The following is a 22217-nucleotide window of genomic DNA, read 5'->3' as shown; positions in this document are numbered from 1 at the left end:
GTCTCAAGGGCTCGATACAACACTTCTTCAGCGATGTTTTAGCTAGTCTTTGTATCGCTTCTTCTGACCACCTGTGGACCAGATGAAACTGTCCATACAGGACTTGACATGGCAGGTGTTCTTGAGGCATCCTGATGACATGCCCAAGCCAGTGCAGTTGGTGTTCAATGACCGTGGCTTCTGTGCTCTTGCAGTTTGTTCTAGCAAGAAAGTCAGCATGAGGAATACGGTCACGCTATGTGATCCCCATGATTCATAGCAGACACCTTATGTGGAACCATTCCAGCAACCTTAGGTGGTGGCTGTATAGGAGAGTTGTGATGCAGACGGCTTTGTAAATGGCAATTTTGGTGTGTAGGTGGAGGTGTTTGTTTTGGAAGACCTTACGTCAGAGTTTGTCGAAGGCTACAGAGGTTTGTTTGATTCTATTATGAGTTTTGTGATCAGTGTTATAATAATGATAATTATCATTACATTTATATAGTGCTTTTCTAGACACCCAAAGCGCTTCATATTGAAGGGGGTAACTCACTTCAACCAACACCAATGTGTAGCATCCACCTGGATGGTGTACGGCAGCCATTTTGCACCAGAACACTCGCCACACATCGGCTTGAGGTGGAGAGGGAGGAATCATTGAGCCAATTACATGGGGGGATGATTATATGGCCAGATAGCAAGAGCCAGGTTGAGAATTTTGCCAGGACACCAGGGAATCCCCTACTTTTTGCGATAAGTGCCATGGGATCTTTAATTACCACAGTGAGTCAGGACCTTGGTTTAACTTCTCATCCGAAGGACGGCATCTCCTACAGCACAGTGTCCCCATCACTGCACTGGGGCATTGGGATTTGATATTTGTTATTTTTATTAGGACCAGAGGGAATACTGCCCCCTCCTGGCCCAGTATTTGAAAGATGGAGCAACTGAGAGTGGTTGGTGTTCTATAGTGAAGACAAGCATAGTGGGTGGGGGGCTGGACGTCCATTGGCATAACACCTCAGTCTTGGTGGTGTTGACTGATAGACCCAGCATGCTGTAGGCATTCACAACTGTGGCAAGGATGGTCTGCAGGCCTTCTGATATTTGAGCTACAAGAGCGCCGTCATTAGCGGACTGCAGCTCAAGGACCTGCATTGCAGACAACTTGGTGGTTGCCTGGAACCTTCGGATGTTGAAGAGGTTTCCATCTTGCCTAAAGTCTATTGTGATCCCACTACTGTCTTCCAGATCTTTATGAAAAGGTTTTGTGACATATAGGAGGTAAATGTTGAAGTGTACCGGTGCCAGCAAACACCCCTGCCACACTCCAGTGCATTCATTAAAGGACGCCGATTTCTGCCCTCCTATGGCCACCCGTGCCACCATCCCATCATGGAACTGTGATAGAATGTTCACAAATGTGCTAGGACAGTCAAACTTTCTCAGGATTTTCCAAAGTAGCTCTCGATTCACAGTGTCAAAAGCTTTGGAGAGGTCAACAAAAGCCATGAAAAGGTCCTAATGTTGTTCGCGGCACTTCTCCCATTGAAAATGTGTGGCGCATTATGAAGCGCAAAATACGACAATGGAGACCCCGGACTGTTGAGCAACTGAAGTCGTACATCAAGCAAGAACCGGAAAGAATTCCACCTACAAAGCTTCAACAATTAGTTTCTTCAGTTCCCAAACGCTTATTGAGTGTTGTTAAAAGGAAAGGTGATGTAACACAGCGGTGAACATGCCCCTGTCTCAGCTTTTTTGGAACGTGTTGCAGGCATCAAATTCAAAATGAGTGAATATTTGCAAAAAAACAATAAAGTTTATCAGTTTGAACATTAATTATCTTGTCTTTGTGTCGTATTCAATTGAATATAGGTGGAAAAGGATTTGCAAATCATTGTATTCTGTTTTTATTTACGTTTTACACAACGTCCCAACTTCATTGGAATTGGGGTTTGTACACCATAGTCAGAGGTGGAGACCTACGCAAGGAGGTTTTAGAGGGCCACATGGGGTGCGCAGTCCTCATTAGCACTGTCTTTGCCATGACAGGTTGGTCCTGGTGGCAAGGGCTTATACCCAGGACAACCAGTCACTCATCATGACTGCAGGAGGCTGCTGGAAACTCCAGACTGTCGAAGAACCGCCTAATGTGTGCTGCCAAACATGTTACTTTTCTCTCGGGGTGTGCTCCCCTAGCTTTTGTCTCAATAGACCCCCCCACAAGGCCGTGGGGCATTGGTTGGCCGGGAACAGCTTCTGGGGACCACACCCAAGTTTGCCTGAGGCCGGGAGGCGCCCAGTTACTGTGTGTGGCCACAGGGAGGCCTGGCAGGGGTCTTGGCAAAGGAGAGGCTATGTACTGGTGGGGGAAGGCTTACGGACTGGGCTGCTTCCTTGCTCACCACAAGGGCCAGCCAGCGGCAGCAAGCTGTAAGTGAGAGGTTAGGAAAACAGGCAGTAAGCAAGCATGCATCTTTCCTCTAACTACTGCACTAGACACATCACAACACACACACACACACACACACACACACAATTAGCCACAACTTTACACAGTATTATCAACGACTTACTTTGACCTATCGCAGCAATTAACAGAGCCGAGTACTTGAACAGGTTGTAGTCATGGATGTGTGATTTAAGACAGTATGGAGGTGTAATATCCTGCTTTTGATCCTGGAAAGATGTTCTGTGCATTCAGGGGAGAGATTGAAGGAGTTCAGCAAAGTCATTGAGGGAGTCCAGGTTGATGGAAACAGGGAAGGAGTGCTGGATGGGAGTTCTGAGAGGCAATCGAGTGTGTATGAGAGGGAGAGAGCCCATCAAATTTAAAGCTTTGCTGCTGCTGCTGCCTGTAAGTACAAACACATAAGTTCAATTGGCCACTCTGACTATAGACAAATCAATTTATTTCTGTGGCCAGAGCAGAAGATTGCCTTTTGTCAACAGCTACTCCATTTTACAGCTGCACCCTGTAGATGGTGTTTTTATATGTAGCACTTAAGGCCCTTCTTCTGAAACTACTTCATGTCCACACCTAATGTCTAAATGCTCCACCCGCCTGTGTTCCTCTCAACTTTATTATCAATTTTTTAAGCAATTTAATGATACAGATATCTTAATCCTTAAATCGAAGCTAATCTTAATGCAGCAAGGATACTGGGAAACCAGAATTACCTCTATCGATTTCTGCCGAAGCCCACAGTGGAGTGTTACTAGAACCAATTATCGCTTCGCAATAATACCTCAGCCTGCCTCATCTCTGATCTGCTTTCAAAGATTCAGTCTATTCACCAAATCAAATTCTGAATTTTTACTGGGATTACTTTTGGTGCCAAAGTACTATGAGATAATATAAATCATAAAATAAGGTATTACAACATTTCAGAATATTCTGAAATTGATCCTGGGTCTGGCAAGGGCATTTTCCCTGGTATGGTTTGGGTGTTAAAGGGTCCCTCACAGAATCCCAGCGTTTGCACGTTTGATATGCTGTGTTTGATGCATTGCGTAAAACGTAACCCATGAAAATGCAAACCCACCTTATATGTATGCATTTGCAGATGACAGAATTGCCAAATATTTGGTGATTTTTAGCTGCACTACTGCAGAAATGTGGAGCAGCACTCGTAATAATAACAAAAAAAGAAACTGTATATCATGTAAATATTCAAAATATCAAAACATAAACTTGTTCCCTTGCCTTTTTTTTTATCTCCAAGAAAAGCTAACCACTCAGTGCAATAACTTAAAATAGAAATGATCGCTATTTTGCAAGGCTTCACTGCTCAGTGAGCAGGCAGAGGACGTAGGAACACCAATATATTTCACAGATCTTATATTCACACAGCTCAGATTGGCTCGCCTCGGCGATATCTCAGCATTATATTACTGCTATTTTAACCTTGGCATTCTTGGCAAGAGTGTGAATACTATTGTTTAGTGTGCTGTGTGTCCACAAATAAGGGCCGAAGACAATCCTTGAATGGCTGTGGATTATTCTAAAATGTGATTTCTGTTTGCTGCATCAAAATGAGTTAATTCTTTAACAGAAATTATTAGTCAATACTTCTCATCTGAGAGCATCTTAAACAGGAGGCAGCTGATGGTAAATCCGTTTCAATTGACCATTGGTCATATACATCACAGCCATTGTGTGGCTGTGAGCTCTTCGTATTCGTGTTTTCCGCTATGCGGTTAGCAAATTCTGTTAATATGCAATATTTTCCTTTTGATTAAACATTTTCACTCGTTAGTGGCCGTTTTTTTTCTTTCCCCCCACTCTTCTGAACTGTCCCGGTCACTGCTCCACCCTGCAGACTACCACATGCCTCCTCCAATACAGGTGGAGTCACCAGCCGCTTCTTTTCACCTGACAGTGAGGAGTTTCACCAAAGGGGCGTAGCGCGTGGGAGGATCACGCTATTCCCCCCAGTTCACCCTCCCCCCTGAAACGGTGCCCCAACCGACCAGAGGAGGCACTAGTGCAGCGACTAGAACACGTACCAACATCCAGCTTTCCACCCGCAGACACGGCCAATTGTGTCTGTAGGGACGCCCGACCAAGCCGGAGGTAACACGGGGATTCGAACTGGTGATCCCCGTGTTGGTAGGCAATGGAATAGACTGCCACGCTACACCTACTGGCCTTATTTTTGTCAGAATCCATCATCTACACTCACCGGCCACTTTATTAGGCACACCTGTCCAACTGCTCGTTAACGCAAATTTCTAATCAGCCAATCACATGGCAGCAACTCAATGCATTTAGGCAGGTAGACATGGTCAAGACGATCTGCTGCAGTTCAAACCGAGCATCAGAATGGGGAAGAAAGGTGATTTAAGTGACTTTGAACGTGGCATGGTTGTTGGTGCCAGACGGGCTGGTCTGAGTATTTCAGAAACTGCTGATCTACTGGGATTTTCACGCACAACCATCTCTAGGGTTTACAGAGAATGGTCCGAAAAAGAGAAAATATCCAGTGAGCGGCAGTTCTGTGGGCGAAAATGCCTTGTTGATGCCAGAGGTCAGAGGAGAATGGCCAGACTGGTTCGAGCTGATAGAAAGGCAACAGTAACTCAAATAACCACTCATTACAACCGAGGTATGCAGAAGAGCATCTCTGAACGCACAACACGTCGAACCTTGAGGCAGATGGGCTACAGCAGCAGAAGACCACACCGGGTGCCACTCCTGTCAGCTAAGAACAGGAAACTGAGGCTACAATTCGCACAGGCTCACCAAAATTGGACAATAGAAGATTGGAAAAATGTTGCCTGGTCTGATGAGTCTCGATTTCTGCTGCGACATTCGGATGGTAGGGTCAGAATTTGGCGTCAACATGAAAGCATGGATCCATCCTGCCTTTTATCAACGGTTCAGGCTGGTGGTGGTGGTGTAATGGTGTGGGGGATATTTTCTTGGCACACTTTGGGCCCCTTAGTACCAATTGAGCATCGTGTCAACGCCACAGCCTACCTGAGTATTGTTGCTGACCATGTCCATCCCTTTATGACCACAGTGTTCCCATCTTCTGATGGCTACTTCCAGCAGGATAACGCACCATGTCATAAAGCTCGAATCATCTCAGACTGGTTTCTTGAACATGACAATGAGTTCACTGTACTCAAATGGCCTCCACAGTCACCAGATCTCAATCCGATAGAGCACCTTTGGGATGTGGTGGACCGGGAGATTCGCATCATGGATGTGCAGCCGACAAATCTGCAGCAACTGCGTGATGCTATCATGTCAATATGGACCAAACTCTCTGAGGAATGTTTCCAGTACCTTGTTGAATCTATGCCACGAAGGATTAAGGCAGTTCTGAAGGCAAAAGGGGGTCCAACCCGGTACTAGCAAGGTGTACCTAATAAAGTGGCCAGTGAGTGTATATCCCCAACATTTTCCCACAATAATACATCTAACTCATCCACAAACATGGCACAGGTGGACACGAGTAATGCTACTCCATTCTGCATTTACTGACACAAGAATTGTTTAATCTATCTTGCCGGGAAGTTTTGACCGTGATAGCATTATTTTGGCATCTTATCCACCGCCCTCCGCTGTTTCTTTACTGTCTCCTGCAGGATGATGCCCGTCAGCTGTTTGCTCTCTCTGCAGCTGCTGAAGAACAGGGGATTCTGCCTGACGACCTGGCCAATGTCATCAGACGGCTGTGGGCTGACGGCGGCATACAGAGTTGCTTTAAGCGTTCACGAGAGTACCAGCTGAACGATTCAGCAGCCTAGTGAGTGTGGACATATTTGCAAACTGTGTTGTGCCCCCCCCCCCCCGCACGCCACACCCTTCCCCTGAGGATGGTATGATAGCTCTAAAAGAAGATATACTCACATGCAATTCCCACAAGAATCCAAGAGGGTTTTTTTTTCATGCATATGTATAAATTATGTACACAGGTGTAAACTTAGCCCCTTCCACATCTACCTACATCCTCTTCCTCGTCAGGCAATGTGAAGCCTGGCCCTGCATCCACCCAACTCTGTATACCGCCACTATATATGTAAATGTAGCCGAGTGTGAAACTAGCTTCGCCGCCAGTTAAATTGACTCTTTTTTTCCCCCTTCCTGCAAAATGACACCTCTTTCTAATTTGTTGCTGCTATGAAAGACCTCTACTAGATTTCCCTGAGGTGATAAAGACTTATCTATATCGGTTGACTTCTGCTGAGTGACTCTTTCATCCATTCAGGGTTATGTTTACTGATGCAACCTGAAATCTCACCAGCGGAGCACAAAGCCTCACGTTTACTTTTCACTTTTCTCATGGATAAAAACCCAGACTGCTCTCAAGCACAGTCGATATATTCCTCTGAATAAACTACGACAATTGATTACTGCTCATGAATACTTAAGATGACTGAATTTGAGTGTAAGAGGTATCATTTTGATCATGTGTAAATGACCATGTGTTGGGGTTGTCTGCGATATTAAAATGCCAGGATTACTCTCGAGTCAACTACTGATAATAAATCATGGAGCAGGCTGAAAATGCAGTCACTGATCTGCTCTGTTATCCGTGGTAGCACTGTCCAACTGTTCCAGCTATTTCTCAACTGTTGCCTTAAGCCATGTATTGGTGATCCTGTCATGCCGTTCCCCTAAACAGAAAAGTCCAAATCTGGCACATGATGTCAAAACAGTTTTTTTTTTAATCTCTATTAGGATTGCAAAGACCCCCCAAAATAGGTCTGTTGTTTAAATACTGTCAAATTGAGCGGCACGGTGGTGCAGCGGTTAGTGCGGTCGCCTCACAGCAAGAAGGTCCTGGGTTCGAAACCCGGAGTTGTCCAACCTTGGGGGTCATCTCAGGTTGTCCTCTGTGTGGAGTTTGCACGTTCTCCCCCGTGTCTGCGGTGGGTTTTCTCCGGGTGCTCCGGTTTACCCCACCATCAAAAAAGACATGCATGTTAGGGTTAATACTCCTGTCTGTGCCCCTGACCGAGGCATAGCAAGAAGAACTGGAGTTGGTCCCCGGGTGCTGCACGGTGGCTTTCCCCTGTTCCTGGCTACACAGGTAGGATGGGTTAAATACAGAGCATAATTTACCTATGGGGATCAATAGAGTATATCAAAATCAAAAAAAATTTTTTTTTTATCTTTGCCAGCCTCTCTCGAGCACTGCCGACTACTGTGGGGCAGGTTAACTCGGTTCATTAGCTTATTGCTATTATAATAATGTGACACGCATGAGCAGCTCGATCATTTTAATTGAGAAGCCATCCCCCACTATCTGTGCCGTGTTTGTGAGGCGTAGGTTGACTTGGCCACTAAAGCTCTCAGCTGGCCTTGGATGATGATGTAATGCTTGTGTAAGTAAAGCAAGCTGTGTCCTGCACAGAACAAACACCTCCACTGTTCCCGACTGACCAACGGTCGGTCTGCCTTTAGAGAAGAGGGGACAACAAGAAGAGACCGGGAAAGAGAACAGAAGTGGGAAAGGAGTATTTTAGGGAGAAGGGGGGGTGGCGAGCGATGGATTTGGTTCACTTGGTCTGTGTTGTGTTTTGATTCAAATCTTTTTTTTTTTGAGGGGCCTTAACCCATTTCTGTTTTATAGATCCAGTTTAATGTCTACATCTCACACTGGTCTTTAAATATACCGTACATCTTTTTTTTCCTCAGGACTGAATCGGAGAATTTGATCATTTTCCAAGTCCTTTTCCCTGCTCTGGCATTTTCTACCAGGAGGGATGAAGCGATGAGTGAAACTATCCATCTAAAAAAAACACTTTGCTGTAATGAAATGAGTCAAAAGCGTGTGCAGTTTCTGTTGTTCAGACCTTCATCACACATGGAATCACAACAGACAGACAATTGCAAATGTACCGCACCAAGCCCACGTAAAGCCGTGTTAACAAGTTGCATGAGAATTTCTCCTGAAATATATTACAGTACAGAGCTCAAATGATCTGTTTGTTTGGGCGTCCAGGTAGTGTGGCGGTTTGAATCCCCGTGTTACCTCTGGCTTGGTCGGGCGTCCCTACAGACACAAATCGACCGTGTCTGCGGGTGGGAAGCCAGATGTGGTTATGCGTCCTGGTCACTGCACTAGCACCTCCTCTGGTCAGACACTGTCTGGTGAAAAGAAGCGGCTGGCGACTCCACGTGTCGGAGGAGGCATGTGGTAGTCTGCAGCCCTCCCCGGATCAGCAGAGGGGGTGGAGCAGCGACCGGGACGGCTCGGAAGAGTGGGGTGATTGGCCGGGTACAATTGAGGGGAAAGGGTGGGGGGGGGGTTATCTATTTGTTTTCCCTTTATCTGACATCGTACATAAAGCCCACTGAGGGGGAGCGATGGTAAGAAGCAAATATGTTGACAAAGAAATCTGCTCATTGATCAAATCGCAGTGGGTATGAGTCCACATTAACTTAATCAGCAGTCTCACATGAATAACTATTTATGCACAGCAACACAATATGTTGCTGCAGTCGTTAAAATGTAATGCACCATGCGCTTTATTATTGCACACAATGAATGTGCTAACTTCCACCATAATATTACTCAACGCAATATGTAATGCAACAAGCAATATCATGACTACATCATACATCTGAAGCATACTTGAAGACATGCACGAGACAAAGACACAAATGGAGAGACCCACAAATTTAATGTCATTCATTGCTCTCAACTGCAGCCCAGCAAAACGGACTCATTTATCGGAGTGTTTTGTCGTTAGTGTTTGTTTTTAAGCCGCAGTAATTTATGTGTTGGTGTACTATACTTACAATAAGTGTGTGCCCCCCCCCTCTTGTCTCCCAGCTATCTGAATGACCTAGAGAGGATAGCCAAGGCAGACTACATCCCCTCTCAGCAAGATGTGCTGCGAACTCGAGTTAAGACCACTGGCATCGTGGAGACTCATTTCACCTTCAAGGAACTGCACTTCAAGTAAATGCACAATACTACTACTACTACTACTACTACTACCACCACTACTACTACTTTTGGCTGCTCCCGTCAGGGGTCACCACAGTGGCTCATCCGTTTCCATCTCTTCCTGTCCTCTGCATCTTCCTCTGTCACACCAGCCACCTGCATGTCCTCTCTCACCACATCCACAAACCTCCTCTTTGGCTTTCCTCTCTCTCTGTCTGTCTCTCACTCTCTCTCCGTCTCCCTCTATCTCTGTCTCTCTCTCTCTCTCTCCATCTCTCCGTCTCTTCATTATATTTCAGGAAACACAAATCTCATGTCTAACTCTTTTTGTGTCCACTATCTGGTTATGTCTCGTCTGTCTGAACAGTCTGCATGAGGTTCTGGTCCGGGTCCGGTTCCTCTACCCTGGCAGCTCCATATTCGGCATCCTTCTCCTAATATACCCAGCATCTCTCCTCCACACATGTCCAAACTATAGCATAGTTTCCACCGGCACCCTGCTGGCCAACAGTACGGGTGGCGGTCGTTAGTAACCCGGGCCTCGATCGATCCGGTATGGAAATCTGATTTATGGTCCGGCTATTTGATTTGGCAAAGGTTTTACGCCAGATGCCCTTCCTGACACAACCTTCCCCATTTATCTGGGCTCGGGAATCCTCAGTGGCTGGGTTAAGTAAATGCACAATAATGGGATTAAAATTATTTATATAGGTTTTTTTTTTCCAAGTAATAATACCAAATAATCTTTGGATTATACGTCATCTCCCACTAACTGAAACAAGTGCATTACTCTGTCCAAGATTTCTTTTTTTGTTAACATTGTTTTTATTGGTTATACATTTTCAATGTTATTTCGAAGACATCAGATCAATACTAGGGATTCCCACAGAGCCACAGTTAGGGATCCACCCCCACTTTTTTTAAAAATATATATATATATCTTTATTGGAAAGTACAATCTCCATACACATTGAAAATTAGACACGAGTCTCCCCTTTTTCCCAATGGAATTTTCATTTCAAAACGTTATTGCAGACTCATGGTCCATAACAGACAAAGACAAATAGGTAAAAGACAAACCCTAGACAATACACAGAGTAAACACAATAAAATAACATAAATGGAACAAGTCAGTGTGTTAAAAGAAGGCAGCCATACCAGTGGTCCCACAGCCAGGATTGGTAGCGTGTGGCACTGAATCTTATATTAGTCAAACTGTTGATGATTACATTATCAGAGTCATTAAGCCGGCAAATAAATTTATACATAAAATTTCTTAGAAGAGCCTGAAAGGTATTGACTCCTGCAGCCACAAACATTTCACTTGCACTACACCATCTAGGTCTTTTCAGCAGTAGTCTCATAGTATCATTATAAGCCACTCGAAGCCTCTGTAAGCTTGCTTTTTTATAGTTTGACCCATGGGTCTACCAAACCATGCACATAAAACTGCTGGACAACTCACCCTACGCCGTACATCCCACGTTCTGTACATGACAAAGTACAGTCCAAACACAAACACATATCCACAGGCGCACACAAATATATTGCAGACACACACAAATGTCAGTCTGAAGGATGTATTGGCTGGTTTTCAGTATGATAGGAAGGGTTGCCCCTATGTGAGGAATTTTTTTAGTTGACACCCGAAAGGTTAATGTCATTTTCTCCATTTTTTTTAAAGCTGCATAACAGCCCTTAAGCCACGTTGCTACTAAGGGAGTGGCTGGAGATTTCCAGCCTGAGAGAATTCAACATCTAGCTAACAACATAGTTAATGCAACTACAGCACAAGTTTTGGTAGTGAAAAGTGTAAAGTTTTGTGGAACTGCAGAGATAGAAATCAGGGGTGAGGATTTGATGTGGATTTAAAGAGTCTATTTTTTCTCCCCAGTTCTATCTGGCCAATTACCTCACCCCTCCGAGCTGTCCCAGTTGCTGCTCCACACCTTCTGACGATTCAGGGAGGGCTGCAGACTGCCACATGCCTCCTCCAATACATGTGGAGTCGCCAGCCGCTTCTTTTCACCTGACAGTGAGGAGTTTCACCAGGGGATGTAGCGTGTGGGAGGATCACGCTATTCCCCCCAGTTCCCCCTCCCCCCTGAACAGGCACCCTGACTGACCAGAGGAGATGCTAGTGCAGCAACCAGGACACATACCCACATCCGGCTTCCCACTCGCAGACACGGCCAATTGTGTCTGTATGGACACCCAACCAAGCCGGAGGTAATACAGGGATTCAAACCGGGATCCCCGTGTTGGTAGGCAGTGGAATAGACCGCTACACTACGATTTAAAGAGTTTCTGATCGTATATCAGATATAGACGTCCAAATATTTCCTAATCCAGGGCCAAAAATGTGTGCTATAAGTTTAGCTGGAGGTTGGGTACTTCCGTCACACTTGTGTTCCAAATCAGATATATTGTGGCAAGTTTTGAGTTACAGAAAATGAAGTCAATCCAAGACATGTGCCGCCTCTTCAAAGCCTCCTGACTGATTGTAAGGGGAAACAAGACTGTCAGGGGAAACATAAGCTATAAAAGTTTTGTCTACAACCGACTCCTACATGAAACCTACGTCACTTTCCCACCGATCACAAGGCTTGGGCTGAAGCAGTGGTCCAGTGTGTTAAAGATGCATTTTCTATTTTTTACTACTGTATACCACCCCAATGCCTGATATGCCTTGTGTGATGGGGAGAACAGTGTATAAAATTGTTGGATCCTTGGCGTGAGGATTTGTCAGGTTTAACCAGTCAAATAGATCTGGCTGATAAATAAATCCAGCCGTCACTCTCGGTCTGTCTGAAGGCACCAAACGGGCTCTGGTGTGACCTGCTTTCAGATAAACTCTTTTCCCTGTCTGACATTTAACTTCTGTTGCAGCCTCCTTATTTGGCCTGAATAATACATGGAGACAATCAATAGGGAGAAAGTCACTGTTCCTTTGCAACAATAACTATGGGAATGAATCTTTAAACAGAAAAATCTCCCCTTTGGCAAAGGTTTCATTTTACACACAAGCAAAGATAGTTCTTAGGTTGGCTGAAACATAACATCATAACACCTGGTCCTGGGGTGGGAAGATGGCAGCACAAATTCACATTTGTAGCGGCCTCATTCAGTACCGATGTGGGAAGATGGCGGCATGAATTTAGGTTTGCGGCAGCCTCACGCAGTACCGCTGTGGGAAGATGGCGGTGTGAACTTAGGTTTGCGGCAGCCTCACGCAGTACCAGTGTGGGAAGATGGTGGCGTGAGCTACGTTTGTGGCGGCCTCATGCAGTACCATCCATGCAGTGTCTTTGTCAATGTCTGCGTCTAAGTTTGTGTCTTCGTTTGATGGTTGGGGGAGCCTGGTCTGCTGCGTCCTGTGGGCCCAGGGACATGGCCCTGCCTGGAGCCATGCCCGAAGAGGAAATACCGAGGGCAGTCTGACAGGATGCGGAAGCGGGGCAGGCTAAGCTATGTGCTAGCCCATGCAGACCAGCAGTTCTGATAGGCGGCCTCACCTAGTGTTGACTGTATTTCTGGTGTCACCATGTGGAGTGCGGGAAGGTGTGTCTAAGGTGTCTAGCTGAGAGAGCTTGGTCTGCTGTGTCTGGTGGGCCCAGGGAACATGGCCCTGGCTGGAGCTGCATCCGAGGATAAAACACCGAAGGTGGTCTGACAGCACACGGAAGCGGGGCAGGCTAAGCTATATACCACATGACCCTGGGAGTGCTGTTTAATTTTAACTCTCCGTCAGAACCGAACAGAACTGACAGGAAAGGAGAGGCAAGGATCCATTTAGAATATCAGCTCCTGTGTCCCACACACTGCACAACCCCAGGAGTGTTCCTTTATTCTGCCCCTCCCCATGGTTGCTGAACAATGGCTTCCCGAAATAAGGTCATTTTTGAACTTACAAATAACAGTCATGGTCGTCTACCCAGTCCGAGTCAAACATCTGAACAACACAACATCAATACAACATTAATAAACAATGATTTGAACACAAACGTTAACAGTCCTAGAATCTTTTGCACTTCCCCAGCATGTAGCCATCAGTACAGCAACGACCACCTCCGGTCGCTAAAATATTTTTGTCTTTCATGTTAGTCACCATGTCAGATTAGTCCCTCATAGTGCCATATATTCTTGCCGTTTCTTGGCTGGGAGACTGGCAACACTACAAGTATGACCCCGACCAATAAGCCACAACCACGCCGTATCTTCTGAAAGTACGTTTCCAGGGCAGTCAATTGGGGATATGGAGGGAAAGCCTGCTGGTGCTCCTAGTAGGCAGCCAACAGTGAGGCCAAAGCAATCGCATCACCATATTCAGGACGAGCAGGTTTATGTTCACCCCCTTGACCCAGAGCCAGCTATACATGACATATTTCCTGATGTTTGGTAGGCATCCCAGGCTCCGAGTTGACTTCATTTTCAGGCTGTCTACCAACAAGAAGCTGTGTGAGTACAGTGACTATGTTCAAGCCCTCCAGGATTGTTTGTCACATGCTAACCAAATGTCGCAGCATGCCAAAGACTAACAAAAAATGTACTATGACAAAAAAGCGAAGAACCAAGTTTTCAAACCTGGAGACAGAGTTTTGGTTAAAATATGCCATGTGGAAGGGAGGAAGAAACTGGGAGATAGATGGGAGACAAAACTCATTGTGGTGAAGAAACAGCCCGGGATTCCGGTGTATGTGGTGCGGTCCGAGGATGGAGAGAGAGAGAGAGAGAGTCATCCACCGCAATCTCCTCACACAATGTTATGCTTCTTCTGATGGGGTCTCTTCAGGAAGAGTTTAGCAAGAGTGAGGAGGCAGACTGGGAGGTAAGCTTAGCAGAGACTGAGAGGAGTGCAGAGGAGTATCTAGAGATGGAGAACACAGAGCAGAGCATAGGGGAAGCCCAAATGAAAGGGGCAGACGAGCAGGTTGAACAAACAAACAGAACTCAAGACGGTACAGGAGATAGGAGGACAGGAGACCAGTGAACCGGTCAGTTGGAACGAGTCACTACATGGGTCCAGTGCTCTTAGGAGAAATCTGCCAAGAGATAGACGTCCTCCAAAGAGACTGTCATTTGAGTGTTGCGTCCCCAGACTGGAGAGTTACAGCAAAAGATAGAATGAGAATGGAGACAGTGGCAGAGGGTTAAAGCAAGGAGAGAACAACAGGACATAGTTAAGCCCAACAAGTACAAAGAGTGTTGTCACTAACACATATGCACCTTCATATAGCACACACACAACATACAGATAACACCATCAAAAACCTACACCACAAGTACTTGTTGCTTTGGTATTTGTTAAATGGGTGGGTTTAGTTCATCATTCCTCAGTCTGATGGCTGGGATGCCATCGAAGAAAGAGGGGGTAGATGTATGGCAGTTGTCTAAAGTTGGCCGTTAGGTGGTGCGCTTGCCTTGTTTTGGTTCCTTTACAGCTGACCATACGTATTAGTCCTGTGCAGGACACCGTACTTCCATACGTATTGCATGAACTTGCAAGGTTCCTAGATCTGTGATGGCTGCTTAGTTCCAATGTCAAGGAAATAACAGACTGCCGCAGTAAGAGAACCCAGCTCAGTTTCTCTCCCACAAGACACACCCACCCTTAACACAATGCAGAGACAGTAATCTTAACCAGGGCGTGCAGGAGAGATCCCTGTAAGACTAGGGGGGCCGAGAGAGAAAGAATTCTGGGTTACATTACACGTGTGCACCAGAGAGCACACTGTCATCCTATTGGTCAAAGTCGTGGGAGATGTCAGACTAGGGAGGAAAATACAAAAAATTCTGACATGCTAGACTTTTCGTCAGGGTGTCATCCCAGACACCACATTGCTGTTCTTCATTATGTCACACTACATGGGTTAAAGACGCCCGTTCGTCCTTCCTGATGTTCATTATCGGGTCCGACGCTGGAAATTTGTTCATGACAACAAAATTGTGTCAAAATTGGGCTTAAATCGTGTAGTCTGATCCTGGCATAAAGGGGACTCTAATGCCGGGATCAGATTACGGGATTTCTGACATTCGTTACCGTGCCCAATGCTGGAAATTTGTCGGTGACGACAATCTCATGTCAAAATGGGGTGTCCGGGTGGTGTGGCTGTCTATTCCGTTGCCTACCAACACGGGGATCAGCGGTTCGACTCCTCATATTACCTCCGGCTTGGCCGGGCGTCCCTACAGACACAATTGGCCGTGTCTAGGAGTGGGAAGCCGGATGTTGGTATATGTCCTGGTCACTGCACTGGCGCCTGCTCTGGTCGGTCAGGGGGGTGAACTGGGGGGAACAGCTTGATCCTCCCACGCACTATACCCCCCTGGTGAAACTCCTCACTGTCAGGTGAAAAGAAGCAACTGGCTTCTTTTCACCTGGCTGGCTTCTTTTCAGGGCTGCAGACTACCACATGCCTCCTCTGATACATGTGGAGGAGGCATGTGGTAGTCTGCAGCCCACCCCGGATAGGCAGAGGGGGTGGTGCAGAGCTCGGGAAGGCTCGGAAGAGTGGGGCAATTGGCCAAGTACAATTGGGGAGAAAAAAAGGGGGGAAATCCCCCCAAAAAAGGTATGTTAAAATCGGGCTGAAATCATGTAATCTGATCCCAGCATTAGAGTCCCCATTAGGCCGGGACCAGACTACATGGCTTCAGCCCGATTTTGACACAATTTTGTCATCGCTGACAAAGTTCCAGTATCGGGCACGATAATGAACATCAGGAATGACGGAACAGGTGTCTTTACCCCATTTAGTGTGACATAATTGAAGAGCAGCGATGTGGCATCTGGGAAGCCCCACGACACCCCGACGAAAAGTCTAGCATGTCAGAATTTTTTGTATTTTCCTCCCTCCTCTGACAACTCCTACGACGTGTTCCTTGACACTGACCAAGAGGATGACAGTGCTCTCTGGTGCACTTATGTTAAGAGAAAGTGATGCTGCTATTGCTGCTGTCAGGTGAAACGACAAAACCGAGGAAAGGTACATTGAACAGTGGCAACAATACCCTTGCCTTTTTGACGTTTCCTCGAGGGAGTACCATGACAGAGTCAAAAAAGGTAAATGTTAGCAAGAAATAGCAGAGGCGCTTCAGCAACTCGGTGAGTAGCTGGTTAAGCTATGCTAGGTTATGATTCCCCAGTAGCACTAACCACAACAGCAGCCACAATTGTTGTTTCTTTCTTTTCTTTTTCGTTTCGGAACACAAGACCGCCAGCATCACACAGCGTTTCTGTAGCCATGATTGACAATTTCTTGACCTTCCTCCCCGATGACCTATGAACTCGTGCTAGATCGCGAAAAGCAGCATACGATGATTGGTCGGGGTCATACTTGTAGTGTTGCCAGTCTCCTGGCCAAAACACGGCAAAAACGTTTGGCACTATGATAGCCTAGTCTGGCATGGTGACCATCTCGAAAGACAAAAAAAAATCATATAGTCTGATCCCGGCTTTAGCCTGGTTTCTGATACAAAGATAGAGGCCCTCTTTCCGTTGTCTACCAACATGGGGATTGCCAGTTCGAATCCCCGTGTTACCTCCGGCTTGTTCGGTCGTCCCTACAGACACAATTGGCCGTGTCTGCGGGTGGGAAGCCGGATTGTGGGTATGTGTCCTGGTCACTGCACTAGCGCCTCCTCTGGTCGGTCGGGGCGCCTGTTCAGGGGGGAGGGGGAACTGGGGGGAATAGCGTGAGCCTCCCACGCATTACATCCCCTGGTGAAACTCCTCACTGTCAGGTGAAAAGAAGTGGCTGGCAACTCCATATGTATCAGAGGAGGCATACGGAGTCTGCAGCCCTCCCCAGATTGACAGAGAGGGTGGAGCAGCGACTGGGGAAAGCTCAGAAGAGTGGGGTAATTGGCCAAGTACAACTGGGGAGAGAAAGGGGGGAAGAAGAAAAAAGATAGAGGCCCTCTGTAACCAGCTGCACTGCATTGGCCCTTCAGTCTTTTCTCAGAGCTCACTGCCTCTAACAGATAACTCCTCTACTTCTCACTCCTGCTGTTCTCAAAGCGACCTCATGAAAAGGTAATGCGCAGTTTGGGAAGACATGTCACCTTCACTTTCTCCTTCACACCTTCCTCCTCTTATCTTTCCACCATAGCTTCCATGCCCCCTGATCTTGTCTTCCTAAAGCAACATCACCTCACCTCAATACTCAGAACCCTCCTCCTATCTGTTTCTTTTCTCCTCAGGATGTTCGATGTGGGTGGCCAACGTTCAGAGCGGAAGAAGTGGATTCACTGTTTTGAAGGAGTCACAGCCATTATCTTCTGTGTGGCGCTCAGCGCATATGACCTGGTGCTGGCCGAGGATGAGGAGATGGTAAAGAACAACCGCCAGTTCAACATCACACATGTCATTCATAACGTGCCATTGTATATAATTGTTCAGTCAGTTGGAGGAATCTCCTTCTTATGACAACTTAACCGAGATACCATAAAACTACTATCAGGTTGTTTCCCTTTCACTTTATGTGGCCAAAGGAAATACAAAAGCTCCTTTTGGAGTAATTTAAATCATTTGACCCTAATTTATTTGAGAGTCTGATGAGTTTAGAGGAAGGACCCAGGAGGGACCTTGCCTAAACATGGTGCCAAAAGAGCTTACCCTGCCAGTTTTATCTGTGACATTTCAAATGCTAGGAAACATCGCCTCCCAGTGGTGGCTTCACCTGCTCTGCTGTAACATACATCTGCCCTCCACAGAACCGCATGCATGAGAGCATGAAGCTGTTTGACTCCATCTGCAACAACAAGTGGTTCACAGAGACCTCCATCATACTGTTCCTCAACAAGAAGGACCTGTTTGAGGAGAAGATCACCCGCAGCCCACTGTCCATCTGCTTCCCGGAGTACTCAGGTAGACAGACTGAGGAGTAACACGGACACGTTTTTCTCCATAGGTGGTGCTATGCAGCAATATGGGAGCATGAGTACAGGCTGATGCAGTTACTGTAGTTGGACCTTTTTTTTTTTTTTAATACCAAATAGCCTCGTTCCAGACTTCTCCCTTTTCTCTCATAGGAGCGAACAAGTATGATGAAGCAGCCAGTTATATCCAAACCAAGTTTGAGGACCTGAACAAGAAGAAAGACACTAAGGAGATCTACACCCACTTCACCTGTGCCACTGACACTAAGAACGTGCAGTTTGTGTTTGATGCTGTCACCGACGTCATCATCAAGAACAATCTGAAAGACTGTGGTCTTTTCTGAAGGTGTGGCCAGAGAAATGTCATGGTGGTGGGTGCAAATATCGTGTAACCTTGACATTACATTTCAATATCTCATACAAATGTGTCCATAAAGGTCTATATCTTGGGGCATCTGGGTAGCATAGCGGTCTATTCCGTTGCCTACCAACACGGGGATCGGCGGTTCGAATCCCTGTGTTACCTCTGGCTTGGTCGGGCATCCCTGTAGACAGTTGGCCGTGTCTGCGGGTGGGGAGCCAGATGTGGGTATGTGTCCTGATTGCTGCATTAGCCCTGGTCAGGGGGACTAGCGTGATGCTCCTACATGCTACGTCCCCCTGGTGAAACTCCTCACTGTCAGGTGAAAAGAAGCGGCTGGCGACTCCACATGTATCGGAGGAGGCATGTGGTAGTCTGCAACCCTCTCCAGATCGGCAGAGGGAGTGGAGTAGCGACTGGGATGGCTCGGAAGAGTGGGGTACAGGTAAAATTGGGGAGAAAAAGGGGGGAAATTAAAAAAAAGAATATATATCTTTTTATGTGATTGGTTAGTGTAGACATAAACATTAACTGTAAGATTAAGTCCAAAAAATAAATACCATTAACTCCAACAATTAACTACCAGTTTTTCATTGATTTTAATTGTTTCAAAATGGCTTTCCAAGACTAAGTATGAAATATCAAGTTACATGGCCTTGTTTTGTAAAAACGGAAATGAGCCTTGCACTTTAGTGAACCTACATGTTATTTCTATGGTGTCTTCCCAAAGGTGGTTTGTTTGTGATTCCAAGCCCATGTCTCCCTCTCACTCAGGGATCCTGACCTGCTACGATGGTCCAGTGCACAGAGGGACTGCATGAGAGACTGCCACAGGAATGCTTTTCATAATGAAAACAATAATAACAGACTGAATTCACAAGAGGGAAGTCTGGCAGAATTTCCACAATCACCGAATCCCCAACTTTTATGTTTCCTCTGTAACGTGCTGTTTTTGTGTATTTCTGAAAACGTAGGACCAGGGGGGTTCTCAAACCTTGCCATGTTAAACCCCTCCAAATAGCTAGACATTTGGACGAAGTACCGCTAATCATCGAATATTTGGGACACTCATCTGAAAACGGCTGTTTTTAAGTTAGACTTGTGGCGGGGATTTAAATAGCTAATTGGTTACAAGTTGACACAGCAGTGGAACTTCTAATTTATTGTAACACATGCTAACCTGTACATAGAAACACAGTAAAGTAAAATGTCGGCCCTGTAAAGAGCCATGGGCTTTCCCCTCACTGAGAACCGCTGCTCTTAGATGGTTGAAATTTAATTTAATTTAATTGGTCTCTTTTTTTGTATTGATGCTGCTCACATTTTCATTTTCATCTTGCTTCTCCATTTGGTTCCGCTCCATCATCAGAGGTTAGTTCAGAAAATGACTATTTTATATTACTGTAACGACTTTATGTTGACTAATGTTTGCATTTTATCAAACGTTCGATTGCACAGAGGCTTATTTTTTAGAGTACAATTATCAAGCATGGAGAAAGAAAATGGGTTATGGGAAAAATCGTTTTGTACAATGTTTACACAGAACTGATACTCACTGCTGTACTATACTGCACTGTTCTGCATGACCGTCCATAGAGTAGCCTGTAGTCCTCACACGCCGAGTAACATTCCTGAAGACGTGTCTTTAGAGAAGCAAAACCAACAAAAAAAAATGTGTCATTCTGAGATATTTAAAATTACGTCTATAGGTAACATGAGTTGTTCCGTCTTGTTTGTTTCATTTCAGGTCTTTTGCATTATGTTCGTGCCTTGATATCTGTTTACACTTGTTCTTGACTTGCAACTTTCATAGTGTGAATTAGGGCTATTTCTACTCCAGTGCAGTTCACATGACCCGCGATCAACGACAAACCCACGACGCTGAGACAAATAAGTCACTGTATTTAATAAATATCGACATGCATAAGCGCTGTTAAATTGTTAAATATAAATAAAGTTTTGGTCACTTCATCTCTGGTTTTGCGGTGTGGTGTGCTGCTGCACTGTTCCATCAATTCAGCTAAAAGACTGTCATGCACCTCAACAACATGCAGTAGCATTCTGCTGCAAAGTGTGCGTGAATGAGAGGGAGGACAGTGGGATGGTGAGGATGCAAGGAGTAGCGATGACGAAGGCATATGAGTTTAAATACTTGGGATCAACTGTCCAAAGTAACGGGGAGTGAAGAAGAGAGTGCAGGCAGGGTGGAGAAGAGTGTCAGGGGTGATTTGTGACAGAAGGGTACCAGCAAGAGTTAAAGGGAAGGTTTACAAGATGGTTGTGAGACCACCTATGTTATATGGTTTTAGGGACAGTGGCACTGACAAAAAGATGGGGGGTGGAGCTGGAGGTGGCAGAGTTGAAGATGCTGAGATCTTCATTGGTAGTGATGAAGAAGAACAGGATTAGGAATATTATTACGGCAGGGGTGGCTAACCATGTGCCATGGAGAGCCATGTGTATGCAGGTTTTTTCTCCAGCTAGACTCCACACCAGGTGATTTTACTGATTAGTAACCCCTCAACCAAAGAGGAAGAAAGTATCAGTGAAATCACCTGGTGTGGAGTCCAGCTGGAGTAAAAACCTGCATACACATGGCTCTCCACGGCACATGGTTAGCCACTGCTGTTATAGAGGGACAGCACAGGTTGGACGGTTTGGAGACAAAGCAAGGGAGACAAGGTTGAGATGGTTTGGACATGTGCGGAGGAGAGATGCTGGGTATATTGGGAGAAGGATGCTGAATATGGAGCTGCCAGGGAAGAGGAAAAGAGGAAGGCCAAAGAGGAGGTTTATGGATGTGATGAGGGAGGACATGCAGGTGGCTGGTGTGACAGAGGAAGATGCAGAGGACAGGAAGACATGGAAACGGATGATCTGCTGTGGCGCCCCCTAACGGGAGCAGCTGAAAGTAGTAACAGTAGTAGTAGATTCTGCTGCAAAGTGTTAGTATTATGTTTGTATTCTTTGCCATACTGGACTGTTAATCCAACTGTGAGCTTCGTCCGATCCCTTACCAGCCAGGTTATAGATATCAGGAACATGAGGTTCAAACCCTTCACACTACTGGTGAGCCGTATAGATCGGACAATGATAGCAGCCTCTCTAACGTATAGGAAGGCATGCAGGTAGGTAGGTAAATATATCTACTGAGTAGCACAAAACATATAAAACTGAACCTACAATATAAACAGGATATATTACGATAAGACATACAAGGTACAGAATAAAATTAAAATAAAACTAAATAGATGTGAAAAATAGTAATTTAGTATATAAAGTGAAAGGTAGTAAATATCTTTCAAAACAAAAAGGAAAGAAAAAAAAAAGGAAGGAAAGGAGCAGTTGAGGTGGTTCGGGCATCTGATTAGGATGCCTCCTGGGCGCCTATCTTCGGAGGTTTACCGGGTACGTCCAGCTGGGGGGAGACCCCGGGGTAGACCCAGAACTCGCTGGAGGGGCTAAGTCCAATCTGGCCTGGGAACGCCTTGGGATCCCCCAGGAGGAGCTGGAGGGCGTTGCTGGGGAGAGGGATATCTGGAGTGTCCTATTTAGCTTCTCTGCCACCGATACCCGACCCCGGA

General features: G+C 45.9%; 1 protein-coding gene across 2 annotated transcripts in view; it reads left to right on the top strand.

Moving 5' to 3' along the window:
- Window positions 1–20590, top strand: part of LOC130108439 (guanine nucleotide-binding protein G(i) subunit alpha-2) — a 90526-nt gene extending 69936 nt beyond the window's left edge. The window contains exons 4-9 of one of the 2 annotated variants that reach the window (XM_056275358.1): window positions 6079–6239; window positions 9276–9404; window positions 17595–17724; window positions 18108–18261; window positions 18426–18618; window positions 19408–20590. In XM_056275358.1, the coding sequence (XP_056131333.1) occupies window positions 6079–6239; window positions 9276–9404; window positions 17595–17724; window positions 18108–18261; window positions 18426–18616 (765 nt within the window). In that variant the 3' untranslated portion in view covers window positions 18617–18618; window positions 19408–20590. Of the gene's footprint in view, window positions 1–6078; window positions 6240–9275; window positions 9405–17594; window positions 17725–18107; window positions 18262–18425; window positions 18644–19407 lie in introns of both variants that reach the window. The other variant, XM_056275357.1, reaches the window with a different exon arrangement.
- Window positions 20591–22217: the final 1627 nt, after the last annotated feature.

The sequence above is a fragment of the Lampris incognitus genome, chromosome 2, assembly GCF_029633865.1.
Source record: "Lampris incognitus isolate fLamInc1 chromosome 2, fLamInc1.hap2, whole genome shotgun sequence".
NCBI classification, from domain to species: domain Eukaryota; kingdom Metazoa; phylum Chordata; class Actinopteri; order Lampriformes; family Lampridae; genus Lampris; species Lampris incognitus.
The sequence above is the reverse complement of the archived record's forward strand: the minus strand, read 5'-3'. Positions and strand labels throughout refer to the sequence as shown.